This window comes from Erpetoichthys calabaricus, chromosome 11, assembly GCF_900747795.2.
Source record: "Erpetoichthys calabaricus chromosome 11, fErpCal1.3, whole genome shotgun sequence".
Lineage (NCBI taxonomy): Eukaryota > Metazoa > Chordata > Cladistia > Polypteriformes > Polypteridae > Erpetoichthys > Erpetoichthys calabaricus.
This window is the reverse complement of record NC_041404.2, coordinates 98,006,486-98,030,395: the sequence shown is the minus strand read 5'-3', so window position 1 is coordinate 98,030,395 and position 23,910 is coordinate 98,006,486. Positions and strand designations below refer to the sequence as shown.

General features: G+C 39.9%; 1 protein-coding gene across 2 annotated transcripts in view; it reads left to right on the top strand.

Moving 5' to 3' along the window:
- The window catches only part of akt1s1 (AKT1 substrate 1 (proline-rich)), a 130,234-nt gene extending 107,892 nt beyond the window's left edge, over positions 1-22,342 (top strand). For both annotated transcript variants that reach the window (XM_028813651.2, XM_051933549.1), the window contains exons 4-6: positions 9,437-9,523; positions 9,632-9,813; positions 21,389-22,342. In XM_028813651.2, the coding sequence (XP_028669484.2) occupies positions 9,437-9,523; positions 9,632-9,813; positions 21,389-21,526 (407 nt within the window). In that variant the 3' untranslated portion in view covers positions 21,527-22,342. The remainder of the gene's footprint in view (positions 1-9,436; positions 9,524-9,631; positions 9,814-21,388) is intronic.
- The last annotated feature ends 1,568 nt before the right edge of the window (positions 22,343-23,910 follow it).

Below are 23,910 nucleotides of genomic sequence, written 5' to 3'. Positions count from 1 at the left end.
AGCGTCACAAAGCACGATCACTGTGTCTGTGGAAGACTGTTTATCTGTTGCCAGGGCAAACTCAGGCTCACAGTGCTGCAGCGGCACCCTGCCAAAGCAACTGATCACGGTCACTCTATAAGTGCCTGTCGTCTAGGTGATGCAAGGAACATTCTAAATGCAGGGAACGGTATTACTTGGTCATGACCCTGCCTGATTGCTGTTTCTTTGTATATGAGAGTGATAGATCCCGCTACAATAAATAACCATGCTGTTCCTGTTTCAAGCTGAATAAAGCTGGTTTTGCTAAAGTACTGAGACTCAGCCTCGTGTTTTTGGGTGCAAGACAATGAGTCATGTGTCACATGGTACCAGGAGTGGGGTCCTTGTACCAGTGGATCCCCAAGAAGTACAGCAACCCCAGAGCAAGATGAGCCTGTGGCGGCCGCCCCTGCCCTGGCGCAGCCAGGAGATGTGCTGCCGAAGATTGCTCCCTCAGACGACCCTGAGTGTTTCCTATTCTGTTTTGAATGTATGGCAACATTGATGCACTGGGCCGGAGGAGCTCTGGTAGCTATTTTGGCCCTGTTTTTAACAGAGAAGCCATCCAAGCCTAATGAAATCTCCCTCCCGAAAGTCTCGATGATTGGCTTCCTGAAGCAACAGGAGCCTCCTGTGAGCCTGGTGGTCAAGGGGTGCCAGTTTCATCTGTGGCATATTGATCCAGATCACCCTGTTCAAGGACAGATCCAGGGCTTAGTGGGCCTGATTCAATGCTGGATCTGCAGTGACCCTTTCGAGCGCATTGTGGAGAAGCTTGCTATTGATGCAGTCCTGTCAGGGATAGACGAGAGCCTTTGTGATGAAATACTACTGGGTCCCAATGCTACTGCTACTTTAAGGGTTGCCAGCGCCATAGGTGGAAGACACCATATTCTGAGCACTATAGTGCGGACTGAACGCTGCTGCTTTCGCTGTGATCATCTGGCTTGAGGTTCACCTCGGCACAGAAAAGACGAGGGAACGCATTTCAAAATGCTTTTATTGGGTTATATGGGCTGGGATGTCGAGCAATTTTGTAAGGCCTGTGCCGAATGTCAAGTAGTTTCTGTTCACAGACCTGCCAGGGCACCCCTTATACCAAAGCCTATTTTAGACGTCCCCTTCGAGAGGGTGGGATTAGATATTGTTGGCCCACTTCCCAGGTGTAAAAGTGACTTTCAGTATGTGCTTGTGTTAATCGATTATGCTCACAAGACACCCAGAAGTAGCTGCGTTGCAGCGGGTGGACTCCCGGACTATTGAAACAGCACTCATGGATATGTTCACACATATATTGGTATCCCGCACGAGATGATCAGTGATTAGGGCACACCCTTTGTCTCGTATCATGAAGCAGCTATGCGAAAATTTCAGCATTAAGCAGTTACACTACACGGTTTATCTTCCGTAGACGAATGGCCTGACTGAACGGTGTAATAAAACCCTAACACAGATGATTCGGCGGGTGGCCCTTGACAGTGCAACCTCTTGGATATGGTAGTGCCTTTCCTCCTGTTTGTTGTCAGGGATGCCCTGCAAGTATCCATTAGGATGAGTCCTTTCGAACTATTTGCAGCTATTTGTGAGGTTTCTAAACTCATTTGGGACTCCACCCAATGGGATGACATGCTGAAGAGCGTCCCGAAGCGCAATCGCTGTTTCTGTGGAAGGCTGTTTTTCCATTGCTGGGGCAACCATGGACTCGCAATGCTGCAGCATCTTGCTGCCTAAGCAACTCGGGGCTGATTGAGGTCATGCTAATATGTGCCTGTCATCAATGGGTGATGCAAGGAACATTATAAATGCAGGGAACAGTATTATTTGGCTACTAACCTGGTCATGACCCTGCCTGACTGTTGTCTGTGTATAGGAGAGTGGCAGATCCCGCTACAATAAATAACCATGCTGTTCCTGTTTCAAGCTGAATAAAGCTGGTTTTTGCTAAAGTACTGAGACTCAGCCTCGTGTTTTGGGGTGCTAGACAGTGATTCACATGTCACAATATATGTATGTATACACAGTGAGGAAAACATTAGCTTTGCTGATAGAGACAAAACATTAACATTTTTGTAAACTTCAAAGGTTGATAAATGATATGTAGCCATGTAGTACTTCTTTTTGGCTGACTAGACCAGTAGTGACCAGTAATCCATTTTTAGTAGTTGAATTATTTAGGCCTAACAATGCAAGTCATAAAATGCTGAACCATCTTCTCTATACAATATCTGTGCATACATATTGTATGCAAAAAAATTGTAATCTCTAACCATTTTAAAGGTTTTGAAAGTTAAACAGTGAATTATGTAAACATCCACAAATTCAAGATTTTTCTTTTTCCTGTGACATCCACACACCACTTATGAAAACGAGCTGAACAGTTATAAAACATCCTTTTACTAAAGCATTCCTTAAATATTGATTGTTCGTGTTTGAATGTAGTATGCTGACTCCGTTTTGTGGAAGAACTCCAAAAACACCAATTGCTCCTTTGATGCTCCATTTCAGATTGTAGAAGTTTGTGTTAGTCTGACTAAGTGGAACTTATTGGCACATGTAAATGTTGTGTTACATTTTCTGCCTGATAATTTTTGTAGTGAATATATTGTTTTCATCCTAAAATTGTGGAATTTGGTGTAATTATATGTGACGTTTAAAGCCAACTTTTTGATGAAGATTATAACATTTGCAATATGTCCTAATACAATAAATCTCATAACATTTCTTTTTTTTTCTGCTGAATTTCAGGGCACAGTTTAATACATTTTGACTTTTATGTTCTTCAAACTATGGAAGAATAAGAAAATTAGAGGAAGTGCCACAAAAACAACATGGATTAACACTTTCACTGAATGACTTCTTAAACAAATATAGCCTTCCACTCAGTATAACCTTTCTTTTAAAATGCAGAAAAATAACCTTTTGTGTGTCAGAATCTGTAAGTTTATTTTCCTGGCTCCAGGACTAGGACATTTTTTTGGTGTGGTCATGGAAGTGGCAGAAGTATTCTAATCATGTTCTTCAAAATCTCTGAAATAAAAGTAACTAGTGTGATCAGATCAGAGAGTGCTGAGAATGAAAGGCCTACTGCAGGAGGTTTCAAGTACAGTGGAACCCCGGGTTACGAGTTTAATCCGTTCCAGAACCGAGGTCGTAACCCGATCTGCTCGTAACCCGAACATATTTTCCCCCATTTAAAATAATGGAAATGAGATTAATCCGTTCCAGCCCTCCCAAAAAGTCCCCAAAATATCATAAATAATGGGAAAAAAACATGTTTTTAAATAAGAAACAAACATCAAATACTGTATTAGTAAATATAGTTAAATAAAAGATAAACCAACTTAAGAAAATGTAACCTTACCTTGGCGGCAGATAACGGAGAGCGGCTGAGGAAGGAGGGAGGGGAGGGAGGGAGGACTAGAGGACTGGCTGCATTTTCGGCACCTTCACATCAAAAAAAAACTAAAATTGCACTTTCTTAACTGTACGTACGTACATGAATTGTAAAAAAATAAACTTTCTTAACTTTAAACTTAGCCAAACACTTAACATTACGTACATATGATTTTTTTTTATGCTAATCATCTGTTTTTGCCTTTTTGGCTGCACTTTCGGCACCTTCACTTACAGCAGTTTCAGTTTTAGTACAAAGATACCTATGCAACGACGTTTGCTTTTGCCTGCTTTTTAAAAGCTTACGGAAGTGAGCCAAGCAGGTGTCATCATAATTTGCTGCAGAACGACTAGTTGCAACTTTTTCTGGATGTTTCTTTTCAATGAAACTTGTAACCTTCTCCCACATTCCCAGCACTTCTTCAATTTCACTTGTCGAAATTTCCTCTGTCTCGACCTCCTCCTCACTACCGCTGATCTCTTGCAGAGCCTCTGTACGTTGCATGTCCTGCAGCTCAAGCAACTCCTGTGTTGAGAGTTCCTCCTCATGTTCCTCGACAAGCTCGTTGATATCACCCTCGTCAACCTGCAGACCCATCGACTTGCCGAGGGACACGATTTCATGCACTGGATCTACGTCGGACACGTTGGTCTCGGTCTCGATCTCGGTCTCGGTATCAAGACCAAATCCTTCAAAGTCCCTCGCTGCAATCGCATCAGGCCATAACTTCTTCCATGCAGAATTCAGTGTTCTTCTGGTCACTTCTTTCCACGCCAGGTCAATCATGCGTAGGCATTGCACGATGTTGAAATGTTCTTTCCAGAACTCTGAGTGTTAGCTCCGTATTTTCTGTCACATCGAAGCATCGTTTGAACAGATGCTTCGTGTAGAGCTTTTTGAAATTGGAAATGACCTGCTGATTCATCGGTTGCAGGATTGAAGTCGTGTTGGGTGGGAGGTAGAGGACTTTTATGAATTGATATTCTTCCCGGATGTTGTCTTGGAGACCGGGTGGGTGGGCTGGAGCATTGTCGAGGACGAGTAACGCTTGCAGAGGCAGTTTGTTTTCTTGAAGATACTTCTTCACCGCAGGTCCAAAGCAGAGATTTACCCAGTCGATGAAGAACTGCCGCGTAACCCATGCCTTTGGATTGGCGCGCCACATCACTTGCAGTTTTTCTTTAAGAATCCTGTGAGTCTTAAAGGCTCGAGGATTCTCTGAATGATAGACTAGCAGTGGCTTCACTTTAAAGTCACCACTAGCATTTGCACACAATGCAAGGGTGAGGCGGTCCTTCATCAGCTTATGTCCTGGCATCTTCGTCTCCTCTGCTGTGATGTACGTCCTACGGGGCATTTTCTTCCAAAAAAGCCCCGTCTCGTCGCAATTAAAAACTTGCTGGGGGATGTAACATTCTGCCTCGATGAGCTGCGCGAAACGTGTGATGAACTCGCCAGCTGCCTCCTGGTCTGCACTTGCTGCCTCGCCATGTCTTACGACAGAGTGAATGCCTGATCACTTCTTAAATCTGTCGAACCATCCATGACTAGCCTTGAATTCTGGTTCTACTACATCCGTAGATGTGGATGGTTCTTTCTGCTTCAGGTCATTGTAAATGATGCGAGCTTTCTCGCTTATGACTGTTTCAGTAAGTATATCTCCTGCCAACTCTTTCTCTTTTATCCACAATAACAGCAGGTTTTCCATTTGTTCGTGGATAGCCAACCTTTGCTGTGTAATTACGGTCATGCCTTTTGCTACTTTTACACTCTTTATGGTCTCCTTTTGCTTTAGTATTGTGCATATCGTGGACGTACTGCGGTCGTAAATTTTGGCGAGTTCCATCACACGCACACCTCTCTCATGCTTTTCTATAATTTCCTGCTTCAACTCGACTGACAGCATCCTTTTCTTCTTGCTGCTGTCCTTTCCACTTCCTACCTTCTTTGAAGACATGGTTAATGCCCAATATGTATGATATGGCTCTGGGTAGAAGGGGTAGAGGTTTCCAGGTAAGAAAGGCGAAGCGGAAACTAGCGGTGACGTTTCGGAGCTCGGCTCGTAAAATGGGCAAGCCTCGTAAACCGGGCAGAAATTTTGCTCGGATCGCGGCTCGTAAACCGAATTACTCATATACTGAGCTGCTTGTAAACCGGGGTTCCACTGTATAGTTCTTAATCCTTTCTTGTAAAATAAAAAAGACATTACCAAATACTTTATTAATCCCCAAGGGAAAATTCATAGTATCTCTCTCTCTCTCTCATGTGTACTGCATGGAGTACATCCACGTTACTAACCGAGAATGGTAAACCGGATGGACGCAGGGACATCCGGCCATGGGCCATAGCCGCAAAAAGCCGTACTGCGCAGGCGCCCCAAGAAATGAGGCGCCGCGACCACAGAAAAAAGGAGTCAAAGAAATGAGGCGCCGCGACCACAGAAAAAAGGAGTCAGCACAGAAAAAAGGCGACGCACACAGCGCCGCACGAAACCCATTGCACATGAAACTAGCACACAAAAAAAAAAAGAAGCCGCTCGCGCCCCACAAATCCCACACCCACCTCCAAGCACACCCCCACAAGCAACGGACGGGACACACACAAAGAGGACGATTCAACAAGCCCCTGGCACACAAAAAGAAAGAAGACGCTCGCGCCCCACCAATCCCACCACCCCCTCCAAGCAACACCCCCCCCAATGATGCCGGCAAAGCACACAGCGCCGCAAAAATCCCATTGCACACGAAACGGGACGCACACAAAGAGGAGGATTCAACAAGCTCCTACCACACCAAAAAAAAGAAACCGTGACCGCCACACCAAGCCCATTAGAGACGAAACGGGACAGACTACGGACATGGCACACGAAACGTTCACAAAAACGACGATTCAGACCCACAAACACACTAACATCAATAAGAAGTGACACCCAAAGCCCCATTTCTAAAGGAACCGTCCGTATTAAACATACGTCATCTCAACACCTTCACACTATGCAGCATAGGTGGATCTCCTTACAATAAAGCACTATTAACCGTTCAACTACAGAAAAGGCTCCATATTAACAGTGAGTGCGATCCTCCTTATTACTTATCCATATTTCTCACGCTGAAGAACAAACAAGTCATGAATACATGCTCACGGGTACAAAACGATACGGCTCGGATAACGGGACCAAACACACGAACCCGCATGAAAAAACAAAATACACGGCGGCGCATACAACGCGCTTCTGAAACTCCGGGAGAAAAAATGTCTCGGCTCCAAAAACGCAAAGCTCAACTAACCCCGTTACAGAGACGAGCCCAAATGGACCGACACAATCAACGTAGACGCATACATCGCGCGTCTCAAAGTGCTGCATCGAAACAGGCATGAGTTCAAACCGAAAGACCTCGCGTCTCAGACATACAAAAATGGGAGCGAAGAGACAGCATAAATGAACGCAGACATCTACAACGCGCATGTGAACTGCCGGAAAACAAGCAAGCAAGGCTCCAAAAACAGAAAGCTCAAATGACCGACATACAAAAACGGACAAGGCTCGATACAAACAATGCACGACGTAGACTGAAACGGACTTTTCGCACAGCACAGGCGAATCGATTACACCTCCAAAATAGCGTGTCCCAAATACTGGACATGCAACAACGCACCTCTCAAACGCCACAAGCAAAACATGCCCGTCGCGGACATCAACGCCAGACACCTGCTAAACGCTTGCGCCACTTAGCTGACAACGCATTCAATAATGAGTCCACTATTGAGGAAAATTCATTGGGATTAATGAATGTCATTTGCAATCATTGTCATTCACTTAACTTCCCTGAAGAAACAACTGGCAATACAAGTAATGAATTTACACGTTGTTGTCAAAAGGGTCAAATTAGACTGCCTCCTTTACATTCATATCCTGAATATCTACAGAAGCTTCTAACTAACGATGTACCTGAAAGTAAAAAACTTTATGAACTGCATTAGATCCTACAATAGTTCATTTGCTTTTGCATCTACCGGAGTAAATATCAGGCCACCAAAAGGCAATGGCCCATACTGCTTTTGCATACGTGGACAAATATTGCATCGCATTGGAACAGTGCACCCTGAAACAAATCAACAACGCAAATATGCACAAATCTACATCCTAGATCCAGATGACGCAATCTATCAACGAATGAACCTTCCTGAAAACAAACAATGCACAGAGCTTATAATGAGAAACATCACTCATGTCATAAACAATCACCCATTAGCTAAGTCTATAAAAATGCTACATGAGGTTGAAAAGGAGGCCAATACAAAAGCAACAGCAGAAGGTATAGCAGCAACTACAATTGCTTTAGTCTTGATACAATTGGCATTGCTTTCAAACAATACAGTTGGTACAAAACATGCGATGTCCAGATCCAGAATATAACAATTGGCTATTACAACTGGGAAATGGTACACTCACCAATACAGATGGACTTCACCCAGATATTAATACAATTCCCCAATCCTTTATCTGCGACGACTTAGTTACAGAAATATTTGGCACAGCAATCTCATTAGACCAAATACCCCTTTTAACACAACGCACTATATTATGTCCAAAAAATATTAATGTTGATCACATTAATAACCAGGTCATTTCATTACTTCCTGGAGAGGCACGGCTCTTTCTAAGCTCTGACAAACTTGACTCTGATGACGACAATAAACATCTGAATTTCCCCTTAGAATATTTGAACACTATTAACCCAGCCGGATTACCACAACACAATCTTAGCCTTAAAAACAGAACAATAATCATGCTATTAAAAAACCTTAACACTAAACAAGGTTTATGCAATGGCACACGTTTAGTCGTCAACACCATGACACACAGTGTTATTCAAGCAACAGTTCTTACAGGATCACATGCTAACAATACTGTTCTCATTCCTAGAATTGACCTTACAAGTTCTGACCTAGAATTACCTTTTACATTGAAACGCCGACAGTTCCCCATTAAACCTGCATTTGCCATGACCATCAACAAATCACAAGGACAAACCATGGACAAGGTTGGCATCTACCTCTCTGACCCGTTTTTGGACATGGACAACTTTATGTTGCCTTCTCACGTGTTCGACGTTCATCTGACGTTAAAGTTAAAGTTATAAATGCTCCATGCCAAGGAAGACTCATTCAAGGACAGGACACCATCTTTGCTACTAATGTTGTGTACAAAGAAATATTCCAATAAACCATTACTCTGTGCCAAACACTGTATTGTTTGCTTTCTATATGCATCATCCACACCTTCACACTATTCTATATCTCATTCATACATCTCGCTCTTTGTCATGCCCCAACACCAGGGGTTGGCGAGCGAAGCAAGCAGGGGGCGGATCCCCCTAGTATGACAATAATGTCTGACCAGTCAGGTATGATTAAACATGTTCTGTACTATTCCTATCAGGACAATTTATGCTCCATAGCATATTTTCAAGACCAGGGTAGTATGAATTCAGTCAGTACACAGTAATACAACTGGTATTGTTTTGGTGGTTGGGGTTCATCATGAACATTCAATGTGCAGTCAAAACAGCTTATATTAGAATTTGTGTTATTACCTTTTGCATTGCTGTACTGATACATTACAAACCACACCAAGAAAAACTGGAAAGCATAAATGAGAGAAGCTATTTTAATCATACACTCTGTAATAAATGCTGTCTTACTATAAGGAACACCATTATAAGATGCTTTCCACTTGTAGACCTATAGTGCATTTGTCAAAATATAGTGCTTGTTAAACAGATAGAACACAAGAATGAGGAGAATTTTACTCTGATTTGTGCAATGAATTGGAGGCAGAGATTACCAGGCAACTAGTATAATGTCTTGGAAATCAGACAATATATTCATATTGGTTGATAATAAATCCGTGGGAGACAATATTACCTTGTGTATAGTAAGCAGCAGACGTTCATTTATATAGTCTTATTCAGTTTTGCCTCACTGAAGAACTATATTAAGAAACTGTCCTTATTTTAGGCTTGTTTCCTATGGATGAAGATTCATCCTGTCAGGAATGTGAACCTTTCTTTGAGTCTGATATTGATGAAGAAGAAAGCACAGATGGTAAGTGAATCATTTCTGAAAAGCGTGTTTTTGATAAATTGATTAATAATATACAATGTATACTTTTGTATAAACTCTGATATTGTAGTTGTTCTCCATTCCATTTAGATGGATCTCTAAGTGAAGACCTTCCAGTATCCTCCCAGCGGTGTGGGTTTGCAGTGGCCAATTCATCCTGCACTTTGTCCCGGCAGCTTGCTCGTTCTCTTCCTGTTACTGTCCCAATGTGGGGCTTCCATAATGGAAAGGGAGGTCAAAACCACCATGGTGAAAGCCATAGTGGTGAGCGAGTAAGTATACAGTATTGACTTTATTTTGTTATTTTCTTTTTAATTTGGACAATTTACAGTAAAAACCTTTAGATCCATATGATAAGACTGGTTAGTAATTATTCTCTTGCAATTCCAGAACTGTTTTTTTTCAGGTCCTTTGGTTCCCGCACTTATCACAATATCAAGTTTTTTTGTTATCTGCTTGAAATGTCATTGGTATGTCATTTTTTTCATTACAAAATGATCATTTTATTGGAAAGAAGGATAACAAAATGTAGTCTGTGTAACTTTGACAATACCAAAAAAGTCAACTTGAAAAAGAATTTAATTCTTTTTATTATTTTCCCTTACACTTTTTTTAAACTCTGTTCTCAATTTTACTTATGTTACATAACTGTGCAAAGGTCACATAGGTTTCAGATATGTTAGATTTAAAGAAATGCAAAGCATTTTTGGAACCTCAGGATTTTTTACAGGAAAGAATTTATCAAGTATCAACAAGCTCACAGTTGTAACTGGGAGTGATTGGTTTCAGCCTGTGAAATCTTTTATATTGCAGAACTGTAGATCTGTAGTTATGTACATTAAACACCCAACTATGTTTTAAATTGTTTGGGTCAGTTTTGTTTTTTGTACCATAGTAAACATTCTCTCTAATTCATTTAGGAATCTATAGCAAAATCTTTAAAATCCAAGTTTTACGGTTTTGTCAGTCAACCCATCAGCATAAAAAGATAAACCTAAAACAATTTTGACAAGAGACCATTCAGCCCAGAATAGCTCATTAATCTCTGTTCAACTAACATTTGCAAAATACTGTGTCAATATTAGATTTTAGAAGGTCCTGAAGGATCTATTGTATAGGTATATTACTTGGTAACAAGGCAGAGTGGTGGCTCTGTGGTTAAGGATCTGTGTTAGCATTTGGATGACTGGTGGTTCAAATCCTGTTACTGCCAGAAACCAGAAAATTGTTCCGTGGTTGTGTACACTGGCTGATCCTGTGTTCTGATCTCTAACCGTCATGCAAAAAGGCCATTTCCCCTCAGGGATTAATGAAGTATATCAAATCAAATATCCAATAATTTAAAAAAAAATTACATGCATCTGTGGTTCTCGGTATTAAGAAAAAAGCTTTGGAATTTTGTCAGAAAATTTAGCAGCAAGTTTTAAGCTATGCCCATGTATTTTAGCAGGAAAACTATTGCCCTTCAATACTTCAGTCTTTTTTTATTGCTTATATCCCGTTCTCCTTTAGCAGTATGTTTTCTGCAGAGATGTTACTTTTTATTTTGCACACTATTTGAGATGTAGTCTCACAGGCGTATTGTAGATATTCAAAATAACCTACTTTTTTTTTTTTTTTTTTAATCTTACCTCAGCATATTTTAAAGGAAATTCTTCTTACTTTGTAGACAAAATAACATGCTGTGTAAGCTAACATCCTATTAGCCTTCTTAATTCTTTCTGTGTAAACAGTGAGGAATAGGTTTTCCATCTGCACATAGTTAATGTACTGTGATGGTGCTGGCTGGCTCCAGGAACCTCTTGAACGATCGATACCATAATGGAGATGAGCTGGACAGATGAGGACACATCCATAGCAACAAGGGGTAGGTGCAAAAAGGTGCCAAAATGCTTTTATTAAAAACAAAGTCAAAACAAAAACTAGAGTAACTGCGTTGTGCCTGCTCCCATGCATAGCAGGAGCAGCCTTCAGCCCCCATGAGCACCAGCCACATGTTCCTATCCTTAGGTATTGCATTCCTGTCCACCTGTTTCCTCCCATCTCACCAACTCTCAGTCGCTCCTGCCATTGTATTCTGTCATGTAACCTCCCCTCTCTCAAACCTCTTTCTTTTCATCCATTTTTTTCCATCCCTGCCATGCAGAATCCTTTTAATTTGAGAGGTCACATAGGGATGAAGTGGTGGCTCTGAGTCTAGGGATCTGCACCTTTTGCCAGTTCGAATCCTATAAACACCAGAAGTGACTCTACTCCATCGGCCCCTTGAGCAAGGCCATTATCCTGCAATTGCTTCTTCCTGGGTATGACGTTAATCTTCATCCAGCCCTGCAAATAGGTCTTGCTATCAGTGAGTGCAAACAACCTCTCTCTCTCTTATTGTAAACAATTTAATATGGCATTGCTCTACTGCAATAATTACATAATGATTGTAGTAATTTGTGCATCGTTGAAGGATATAATGTCATTACCATTACAGTATAAGGCCTTTTATGATACTGTGACAGGAATGAAGGACAGACTAATATTATTCAAATAGGTTATATCTTTTAACACTAGAATCCCTGAAGCCTACGAAAAAACCCATAATTCCAGGCCACCTTAAAATTCTTTTGCATTTCTCCATTAGCGTCTTTTCTTTTGCAAATGTGTCTGAGCATAAAAAACAAACAGCCTGCTGTCCCATCATAAAAACACACAGACACCACCGCAGACACCTCAGGCAAAAAGTTCTCCCTGCTCAAGAGCAATGCAGCTGCACCAGGCATAAAGGCGAAAGATTGCACCATTTGGGTGCAGCAAGAGGTTGGGCGTTGTACTGCCAGTGGATATTATTGGTCAATCTGCTACTCATATCCTTCAACGAAACAGCAGGGCACGCTGAGCTTGCCAAGGTATCATGCAAAGTTCTGTTTGTGATAATGTTTTGTGATGGTCTTTATATGAAAAACATTTATATGTTACTTATATAAAAGCCACATTGAATGTTATTTACCTTCATTTATTTACTTATCTCCCTACAGCATAAAGTCACAAGTAGACAGCAGAGCTTTTAGTGTTTGATCGATATGGGCATGCTGACAAACTACATGTGCAATGTTACTTCAGTACGCAAATGACTAGCTGCTGGTGGAAACTCCTGACACACTTTACGTAACTGTTATGGTTTCATAAGCTTTATGACCTTAGTCTCAGAAAGTCTTTATCCCATGGGACAACTGGGATCTTTTCCTGAATAAGGAGTTGCTCACTACTCAAAACGTTAATTCTAGTTAGTGGCCAGACTCAAACCTGCAAGCTCTTGATTATGAGTCGGCAGCTCTTACAGCTGCACCACCCAAGCAGTCATGTCAGCGTCGTAACCAGATTTATTTTTCTTCGGTTATATTTTTGAATAAAAGCGCACAACCTAATTAAATATATTTAGCTCTAACTCCCAATTTTTAAGTAAAGGTGTTAACAAGTAGGGTAATTATGTTTTTATATATCTTAGTTTAAAATAAACATTACCATACCCTGGGCCTTAAAAACCCCTTAATTGCCAGAACACCAGAGCCACTGACGTTTAACAGGCAAACTTCTGCAAACTGGAGAAGATGATGGCTGGTGCACCTTAGCTAATAGTTGTATTAATTTCTGTTCTGAGGGTTTTACTGGTAGAGCTTAGCATGGATTGAAGTATACAGTGGGGCAAAAAAGTATTTAGTCAGCCACCAATTGTGCAAGTTCTCCCACTTAAAAAGATGAGAGAGGCCTGTAATTTTCATCATAGGTATACCTCAACTATGAGAGACAAAATGAGAAAACAATCCACAAAATCACATTGTCTGATTTTTGAAGAATTTATTTGCAAATTATGGTGGGAAAAAAAGTATTTGGTCAACAACAAAAGTTCATTTCAATACTTTGTTATATACCCTTTGTTGGCAATGACAGAGGTCAAATGTTTTCTATAAGTCTTCACAAGGTTTTCACACACCGTTGCTGGTATTTTGGCCCATTCCTCCATGCAGATCTCCTCTAGAGCAGTGATGTTTTGGGGCTGTCGCTAGGCAACACAGACTTTCAACTCCCTCCAAAGATTTTCTATGGGGTTGAGATCTGGAGACTGGCTAGGCCACTCCAGGACCTTGAAATGCTTCTTACGAAGCCACTCCTTCGTTACCCGGGCGGTGTGTTTGGGATCATTGTCATGCTGAAAGACCCAGCCACGTTTCATCTTCAATGCCCTTGCTGATGGAAGTAGGTTTTCACTCAAAATCTGACGATACATGGCCCCATTCATTCTTTCCTTTACACAGATCAGTCGTCCTGGTCCCTTTGCAGAGAAACAGCCTCAAAGCATGATGTTTCCACCCCTATGCTTTACAGTAGGTATGGTGTTCTTTGGATGCAACTCAGCATTCTTTCTCCTCCAAACACGACGAGTAGAGTTTTTTCATCTGACCATATGACATTCTCCCAATCCTCTTCTGGATCATCCAAATGCTCTCTAGCAAACTTCAGATGGGCCTGCACATGTACTGGCTTAAGCAGGGGGACACGTCTGGCACTGCAGGATTTGAGTCCCTGGCGGCGTAGTTTGTTACTGATGGTAGCCTTTGTTACTTTGGTCCCAGCTCTCTGCTGGTCATTCACTAGGTCCTCCCGTGTGGTTCTGGGATTTTTGCTCACCGTTCTTGTGATCATTTTGACCCCACAGGGTGAGAACTTGCGTGGAGCCCCAGATCGATGGAGATTATCAGTGGTCTTGTATGTCTTCCATTTTCTAATAATTGCTCCCACAGTTGATTTCTTCACACCAAGCTGCTTACCTATTGCAGATTCAGTCTTCCCAGCCTGGTGCAGGTCTACAATTTTGTTTCTGGTGTCCTTTGACAGCTCTTTGGTCTTGGCCATAGTGGAGTTTGGAGTGTGACTGTTTGAGGTTGTGGACAGGTACATTTATATTGATAACGAGTTCAAACAGGTGCCATTAATACAGGTAACGAGTGAAGGACATAGGAGCCTCTTACAGAAGAAGTTACAGGTCTGTGAGAGCCAGAAATCTTGCTTGTTTGTAGGTGACCAAATACTTATTTTCCACCATAATTTGCAAATAAATTCTTTAAAAATCAGACAATGGGATTTTCTGGATTTTTTTTTTCTCATTTTGTCTCTCATAGTTGAGGTACACCTATGATGAAAATTACAGGCCTCTCTCATCTTTCTAAGTGGGAGAACTTGCACAATTGGTGGCTGACTAAATACTTTTTTGCCCCACTGTATATTGAATGATGTAAATAAATACAAAATTGTGTTTCATGATTGTTTTTTTTTTTTTTTATTTAGCTGTCATTGTGGTTTTCAGGTAGTACTGTTAGTTTTCACAGCCTCACTGCTATGCCGTTCCCAGCAACCTAGTGTGTTTGTGGTGCTAACATTCCTTGCTGGAAACAATTCTCTGCTAGAAAATGTAATGTTAAAATAAATCCTATGTGTGCAGGTTTAGTCCATAAGAGTGTGTCTCAAAAAAAAAAAAAAAAAAAAGGGGGTGGCTTTGAAAGCTTAATAGAATACTGCTCCAAAACATGCTACTTTTTTATATATGTAACTTACCTTTTGTAGATTGTAGTGATGGTTGAGAAAAATCTTTTACTCTCGTGTTTTTGTGGAGAACATATATATGGTTTCTGAAAGAAAAGGAATCGATGATCCATCAAAAATTCATGTCTAGTCCATCTTGTTGTGTACCCACAATGCACAAAATGCATGTGTTTTTTCCTAAAAGTTTTGTCCTGAAATTCGAAGTAGTCTGCAAAAATGAAGCTGTGAGCACTTCAGTAAATTAACTCTTTTTTCAGTCCTACTAACCTCCATCCCTGTTTTTGCTTGGCATTAACAGGTTTTTGATACAAACAGGATAGCACTTGGCTTCATTAGAAGCATCTAATTCATGTGATATGATTAAGGTGTGATGTTAGATGCGTATGGCTACCCATATTTACTGCTAATGACTTTGTTTACTCAATTTTCTAGTAAGGTATTGTTTGTTTATTCATCACTGTACATAGTAAATTTTGAGCCCTACTGTTCTTGAAATGTATTTACAGATAAATATACACACAGAAGTAACATTTACATCCTTACAATAGGGGAAGAAAATAAGGATACTTGTACACACAAACACGGAGGATTCCTAGTTTATTAAAAATACAGCAAGTATTGGCAACTAATAGCAACATATAGTGGTTGGAAGCCAATCAGTAATAATTAACCTTATTTTTCTTGTTGTTTACATGTCTGAGATTTTGAACAATATTGGACCGTAGGTAATATATAGGAGTATGCGATCAATTCCTAGTTAAAAATAAGTTATTTTGTATCTCAGCATATTGCTTGCCCAAGTACACATATGCACACAAACATACACACACACTTCAAGGCAGGCATCAAGGGATGGAACACTTTAATATTAGAGGGAAAAAAATCACTTGGCTTAAGTCCAAACACTAGTTTATCTTTGGGAAACAAACAGCTGTTAAGGCACAGGAGGCTGCACATCATCAGAAAAAGTCTTTGATACAACAGCAACACAGACCCGTTTCTTGGTTTTTCAGCTGTGTCTAAGTGGCTTGATGAATTCCAACAGGACAGTACCTAGATGTTTAAACAATTATGATTTACAGAGAACCAGCAAGCAAGCAGCTAGGAAAGTTTGCTACTCTTACAACCATCTTATTTGAGAATTGTTTAGTCCAGAATTAGTCCAAAAACCAATTGTTATCTCAGAAGGCCCTCCTTCCCTGTATTTCTTTGTGTATTCAGAATATTCTGACAAGTTTCAGTTATAAAAATGTTATGCTTAATCTTTATCATTTTATTAGTTTGTGTTTAGATGTTTATATTTTAATAGGACATTGTCCATCCATCCATCCATTTTCCAACCCGCTGAATCCGAACACAGGGTCACGGGGGTCTGCTGGAGCCAATCCCAGCCAACACAGGGCACAAGGCAGGAACCAATCCAGGGCAGGGTGCCAACCAACCGCAGGACACACACAAACACACCAAGCACACACTAGGGCCAATTTAGAATCGCCAATCCACCTAGCCTGCATGTCTTTGGACTGTGGGAGGAAACCGGAGCACCCGGAGGAAACCCACGCAGACACGGGGAGAACATGCAAACTCCACGCAGGGAGGACCCGGGAAGCGAACCCAGGTCCCCAGGTCTCCCAACTGCGAGGCAGCAGCGCTACCCACTGCGCCACCGTGCCGCCCTAGGACATTGTCTCCAAGCTCAATTATACTCTCAGCTCAATATTCAAAATTGTAATTTTTGTATACATTTATTAAACGTGTAGTTTAAATATTCAATGTGAAGGATTCTAAAATATGTGAATCTTTTTCCTATAGTTGTTGTTCAGACTTCCACAACATTTTTGGTGGTTCTGTTATCTTGCTGCAGATCATGTCTCCATTTTTTCTTTAGGCCTAAGGTCAGAACTTTGTCTTGACCATTCCAAAATATGGTTTGTCTTCTGTTTCAAGCCTCTGTTGTATTTATTTACTCATGTGTTGAGGTCATTTGCAATTGGACAACTTACTGTATTTTATATATTTTCCTTTACAATTACCTCACGCAACTTGTAATGCACTGTTGTTTTAGTGATTGCAAATTTTCCAGCTGAGAGGCAGCAAAACAGCCACACACTTTGATCTTTACTCCATCATGATTCACACTTGGGATGAGGCTCAAGTGTTGGTGTTTATTCCTCCAAATGTAACAGTATGTGCTTCTACGACATAATTGAATAGTAGAGTCTTCTGTTCTAGTACTGTTGTAGAATAACCAAGTGGTCTTTAGAAAACATGAGACAGCTAGCATAATTTTTTGAGACTAGTGCTTTACTTTATAGTAGACTCTCATGAGCACTACTCTTGTACATTGTTTGCTGACTTCACAGATACAGACATTATCAAGTCCAAAACTTAAATTTAGATTACATGTTAAAAGCCATTTATGAAGGGATACAGGAAATTCCAAAGACCATGGTAAGTTCAGGTTCATGCAACCACTGAATTGGATTAAATGGGCCTATGAATGTTAAGAGTTTTAAAAGAAACACAAATAAATATTTTCTTAGCTGTACATGTAGGAAATAGTACTGACTAAAATATAATTCCAATAACACCACTCTCTCTCTCTCTGTCTACTCTTGTCTGTCCACTCTTTTGTTAATGTTATACTGTCCAGTTTTCATATACTTGATTAACCTGAAATGTATATAGTGGGTTTTGGAGATTTTATAACCAATACAATTTTAACATGAAGGATGTTACATTCTTAGCATGTAATCAATGAAATGAAGAGAGATAAATGTGTTAACATTAGAATCCCTGAAGCCTACGAACAAAGGTGTAATGCCAGGCCACCTTAAATTCCTTTGCACCTCTTCAGCAGCGTCTTTGTTTTGCAAATGTGTCAATCAGCGCAAGCAGCCTGCTATCCCACCCCGCACCGACGCAGCTGAAGTTCTCCAAGCTCAAGTCTGTTTATTTGGGTGTGAGGTGCCTTAAATTTTATTGGGTAAATAATATGTACTGCTACATTGTTCTTATGTGTGACTGGATGTTTCTTGCAGGTAGGGCTTCTGTTCTCTTTCTCCGATGTAGAATCCTCATCTTAGTTCACCTCTGTTATACCATGTGTTTATTTGAAAACTAACAGTGTCAGATCGGGGGGAGTGTGAATGTGACTGAGAGAATAAAACTGAATAAAAAAAAATGCTAACCTTTACAAGTACCATATATTTACACTGGCTGTTACAGACTCAAATCAAATGTATGTTTTTATTCAATAATAGTAACAATAACAGTAGCTCACTACTCAAAACGGTAAATGCAGGAAGGACCCAGAATCAATGTGTCAGCATTGTACCCTAACCAAATTTTTTTTTCTTCGGTTATAGTCTTGAATAAAAGCGCACTTGTTTTGTTATATGCGTACCTTTTGTGAAAGTGTTTATTTGATTTTTGGACTTAAGTCTTCAAACATGCACTTAATGCCAACATTTTGTCATTGGTACTATAACATAAAAATTTCTGTTTTAGCTATTTGTTCAACTTCCTGTCATCCTACATTTACCCAGATTGTAGACATGGAACACACATAAAATGCCTGTGTTCCAAATAATGATATATTGTTTTCTCTGTACAACTTCAGGCGCCTCACACCTAGATAAACAGACTTGAGCTGGGAGAACTTCAGCTGCATCGGTGGGTGATGGGATAGCAGGCTGCTTGTGCTGATTTGACACATTTGCAAAACAAAGACGCTGATGGAGGGAGGTGCGAGGGAATTTAAGGTGGCCTGGCATTACTACTTTTTTCGTTGTCTTCAGTAATTATAGTGTTAAAGCTTCTTGAACAAAACAGATTAGTTAGAAGTATAAGCCAATTCACAAGTTAAACTATAATAAGAAATGGCAATTTTGACACATGAATATTACCACACTACAATAAATGTATCTTACGATCTTAAATAAGATGATAAAAAGAGGTAGCTCACTTTTGTTGCATTGTCACTGAAATTTGAGGGGAAAAAAAAAAATTCTTTACAGGTTTAGTGTAGTGTCTCCAATAATGTACTGAAGCAGTTATTTGATATATATATTTTTTAATATGATTAACTTCTTGATCAGTTTGTTCTATAAACACTTAAAACACTGAAGTACATGTCTGTTAAGATTTTTTTCTTTGCTGTTATTTTACCAAGCTGTATGGTTGCGAGATATGGACGCTATCCAGTGACCTGAGACGAAGACTGGACTCTCTTCAGAGAATCCTTGAGTACTGCTGTTTTGACTTTGTGTTGAATGAGTGGTTGCTCACGAATCTTGAATGAAATACATTACCTGCATTGTGAGGGAGTGTCAGTTACAGCACTGCAGCCATGTGGCATGATTCCCTGAGGGTGATCAAGCCTTGCAGGATCCTCATTGTTCAGTACCCGAGCAGCTGGACCAGGCAAAGGGGATGCCCACACAACACTTGGCTGCAGCAGATAGATGGTAATTTCCAGAGGGTCGGACTGGACCACATGTTTGCCTGGGTGGGTTGCCAACCAGGATCCCGAGCTGTTTCGTCATGTGGTGGGTGTGTCAACATGCTATACCAGTGCGTGGTCTCCGACCTGACCAGACCTGACCAGGGCGGAGTGGTGGCTCTGAGGCTAAAGATCTGCACTGGCAATCGGAAGGTTGCCGGTTCGAATCCCGTCAATGCCATTAGGGACTCTGCTCTGTTGGGCCCTTAAGCAAGGCCCTTAACCTGCAATTGCTGAGCGCTTTGAGTAGTGAGAAAAGCGCTATATAAATGCAAAAAATTATTAAAATTATAATTATTATTACTGTGTTTGAAACCAATTTCTAATTTGCCAAATGTGCCTTTTCCTGGCCGTTGTAACATGACCATTGCTTTATGCAAATGCTAAAGGCCTTTCAGTACTGTTTCAAATACAGTAATCCCTTGCTATATCGCGCTTTGACTTTCACGGCTTCACTCTATCGCGGATTTTATATGTAAGCATATTTAAATATATATCGCTGATTTTTTGCTGGTTCGTGGATTTCTGCGGACAATGGGTCTTTTAATTTCTGGTACATGCTTCCTCAGTTGGTTTGCCCAGTTGATTTCATACAAGGGATGCTATTGGCAGATGGCTGAGAAGCTACCCAACCAGAGCACGTATTACTTATTAAATAAAACTCCTCAAATATATTGTGAGCACGGGGGCTGTTCACACCCCTAGAGGATACAGCCGCTCCTCAAAAAACACTCAAAGATTACCTTCACATTGCTCTCTTCTTTGCTGGGCTTAAATGTGGCTGCTTTGTCAAGCGATATGCTTCCTGCATGGTGCTTCGCATACTTAAATGATCAAACAGCACGTATTGATTTTTGATTGTTTGCTTTCCTCCCTCTCTCTCTCTTGCTCTGACATTCTCTTCTCCTGACGGAGGGGGTTTGAGCAGGGGGGCTGTTTGCACACCTAGATGATACGGATGCTCGTCTAAAAATGCTGAAAGATTACTTTCACGTTGCTCCCTTCTGTGCAGCTGCTTCGTGAAGCGACATGCTTCCCCCACGATGCTTCGCATACTTAAAAGCTCAAAGGGGCATGTATTGATTTTTGATTGTTTGTTTTTCTTTGTCTCTCTCTCTCTCTCTCTCTCTCTCTCTCTCTCTCTCTCTCTCTCTCTGACATTCTCTGCTCCTGACGGAGGGGGTGTGAGCTGCTGCCTTCTTTGCAACTCGCATACTTAAAAGCCAAACAGCCCTATTGATTTTTGTTTGCTCTTTTCTCTCTCTCTCTGTCTCTCTCTGACATTCTCTGCTCCTGACGCACACTCCTTTGAAGAGGAAGATATGTTTGCATTCTTTTAATTGTGAGACGGAACTGTCATCTCTGTCTTGTCATGGAGCACAGTTTAAACTTTTGAAAAAGAGACAAATGTTTGTTTGCAGTGTTTGAATAAAGTTCCTGTCTCTCTACAACCTCCTGTGTTTCTGTGCAAATTTGTGACCCAAGCATGACAATATAAAAATAACCATATAAACATATGGTTTCTACTTCACGGATTTTCACCTTTCGCGGGGGGTTCTGGAACGCAACCCCCGCGATCGAGGAGGGATTACTGTATTTAGACATGCTTGAATGCATCCTCTGAGAAAGGCAGCCATGTATTTTAGATATTTTTAGGAGAAATTACATGAAAACATATAATAAATGAAAATATTTAACTTTTAATTCATGTTTTTTTTTTCCTTTCTCTCCTGTCCTGCCACCCTTCACCTCTTCAGGTGGTTTGTCCCGACTTGGAAAAGATTGCTGCCAGTATGAGAGCTTTAGCAATGAGTGTCACAGATGGCACAGAGATGTTTGGTGACCTGCCAAGGCCGCGGCTGAACACTGGAGACTTCCAGAAGCCTAAATACTGAGGAGAATGATCAGTGCAAGCAGACATTTAATATTAAAATGGATGGACATTTACTTCTTAGTTTACTGTCAAACACTAGCCACCAAACTGACTAAGAAACAACACTAATCCTTCAACTCAAAGAACAAAAGTTTTGCATAGTGAGACTGAATGACAAGTTTACAGGAAATAGAGAAACACATACTGACTAATCATTTTTGTATGAATCACAGTAGACCCTAATAATGCTATAACTGAAAAGCTGAACTTCTAAAGTTTTTAAACAATCTCCAAATACCAATTTATAGTGTGAGGCTTTCAAGTTATGACTGAGCCTTCATCCATGTTTGATTAAAGTAGATGCAGCTTGAGTTTTATCTGTCCTTCACTTTAGTGTCACAAGTAAACATAGCCTGCTATAATCATGATTTAATTCAAACATGTTTAAAGTTTATTTTTGAAACTCTGTTTTTAATTGAGCTTAAAATGGAAGCATATCCAGTTCTATTTTGTTTTGTTTGTCCCGTGAATGAACAATTGCTTGGCCACAGGCTCAAGATAAAATGATTTTTTTTTTTTTTTATATTTTTATCATGCTTTTGTTTATTTCATTCAATCAGAAGAATGGGCCAGTTCCTATTCTTCAACCAAGACACGTATCTGACGAACTGGAAAGTTGCTTGTCTGTACTGGAAAGGAGAATCGTTTTCGATTAAATTATGCTAATATTCTGGATCATACAAGTTTGTGTTAGTTCAGTCGAATTAAGCACAAAATCTGGTATTTAGGAAAAACTATGTTTAACTTGAATAAGAATTAAAGTTTGTTACAATTTTTATTTCTTCATTTGTGAATTTCTTGACCTAAAGTCTTACTGGCCTTCTTTCTGTGTTCATAGTAATGATGTTGCTGTTTAACACTAAAATTACCAAAGCCTATGAAAAAAACTCATGTTTTTTCTTTTCTCTTGTTCTTTTTCTGCAGTTGTATTCTTGAATAGAAGTGCACTTGTTCTGTTATATTTGTACATTTTGTGAAAGTGTTTGATATTTGGACTACAGGCTTCACACATTCACTTCATGTCTACATTTTGTCAATTATTACTAAAACATGAAAAACGTTTCTGTTTTAACAATGTGTTTACATAGATTGTTGTAGACACGGAACATGCATGAAATGCATGTGTTCCAAATAATGATATAGTATTTATAAAAGATGTCATTTTGCTTGACTTCTCACTCTATACAATTCTAAGCAACTGACATGCAGGTAAACAGACTTGAGCTGAGAAAACTGTGCAGCGGTAGGGGGATGTGATAGCAGGCTGCTTGGTGCTTATCGACACATTTACAAGACAGAAGACGCTGACGGAGAGGTGCGAAGCGATTTAAGGTGGGATGGATTTACGAGTTTTTTTTTTGTTTTTTTTTGAAGGCTTTGGTAATTCTAGTGTTAAAGATGAGCTATTCTGTCTCTTTAGTAGTTGTGGTTAAATTCTGATTGCAAATCCTATAAAGTGCCTCATTCGGAGACCTGGTATATTATAGATCTATTCTGGTAAATTCGCTGATTAACTCAGACACCTTCTTGGTTTCCAATTTATTTTTGCAAGAAAGATATGAAATTTTCTGTACTCTTAAAAATGCCTTCAAAGTTTCCCAGAGTATTCCTGCAGAGACCTCTGGGGATGCATTTCTCTCCAGAAAATAAGTTTGCTTGGATATGAATTATGTAAAGTGTTGCTAAATATTTGAATGCTGCGTGAGCAGCCCAGCAGGGAGCTTGGTATGGACAGTTTTCTTCTTTGGAAAAAATAGTAAAGTAACTTATTTTAAGTACCCAAATTATTTAAGCCATTGCTCAAAATAGATATGATAAATTAGTTGAAAATTATAGTGAATAATTCTATGGTTCCGAGCTACCTTGGTATGAAGAGAGATACCATATTGTGTGAAATAATTATGGAAGCACCACCAAGTAATAGTATAATCCTTTTCAAGCTTTTGAGTGATTCATACAAAGTATGAAGAAAGTATTTTTGGTCAGGCTTGTGTTTGTGGTTCTGATTTATTATTGCACATTTCTGCTTCACTGATGGAAAGAGAAATTTAAAAATATTTTTAAGTTGAAATATTTAAAAGTGCAGTAAAACAAAATGCGTAATCCATGTCGTTTACAAATAGTTATTTTAAACATGATATCAATCAATAATAATAATTGATTATGTAGCACTTTTTGTACAACTTAGGAGCTCAAAGCACTGATTACAAAAACCAAAAGGGTTAATAAGGTATAAAAAAAACAATAATTAAAACTAATATTTGAAAAAGAATAAATAACAAGGGAGTAGAAAAAGAAATGAAATTAAAGTTAAATTAGAAAAATCCAGTCTAAGCAAATATGTTA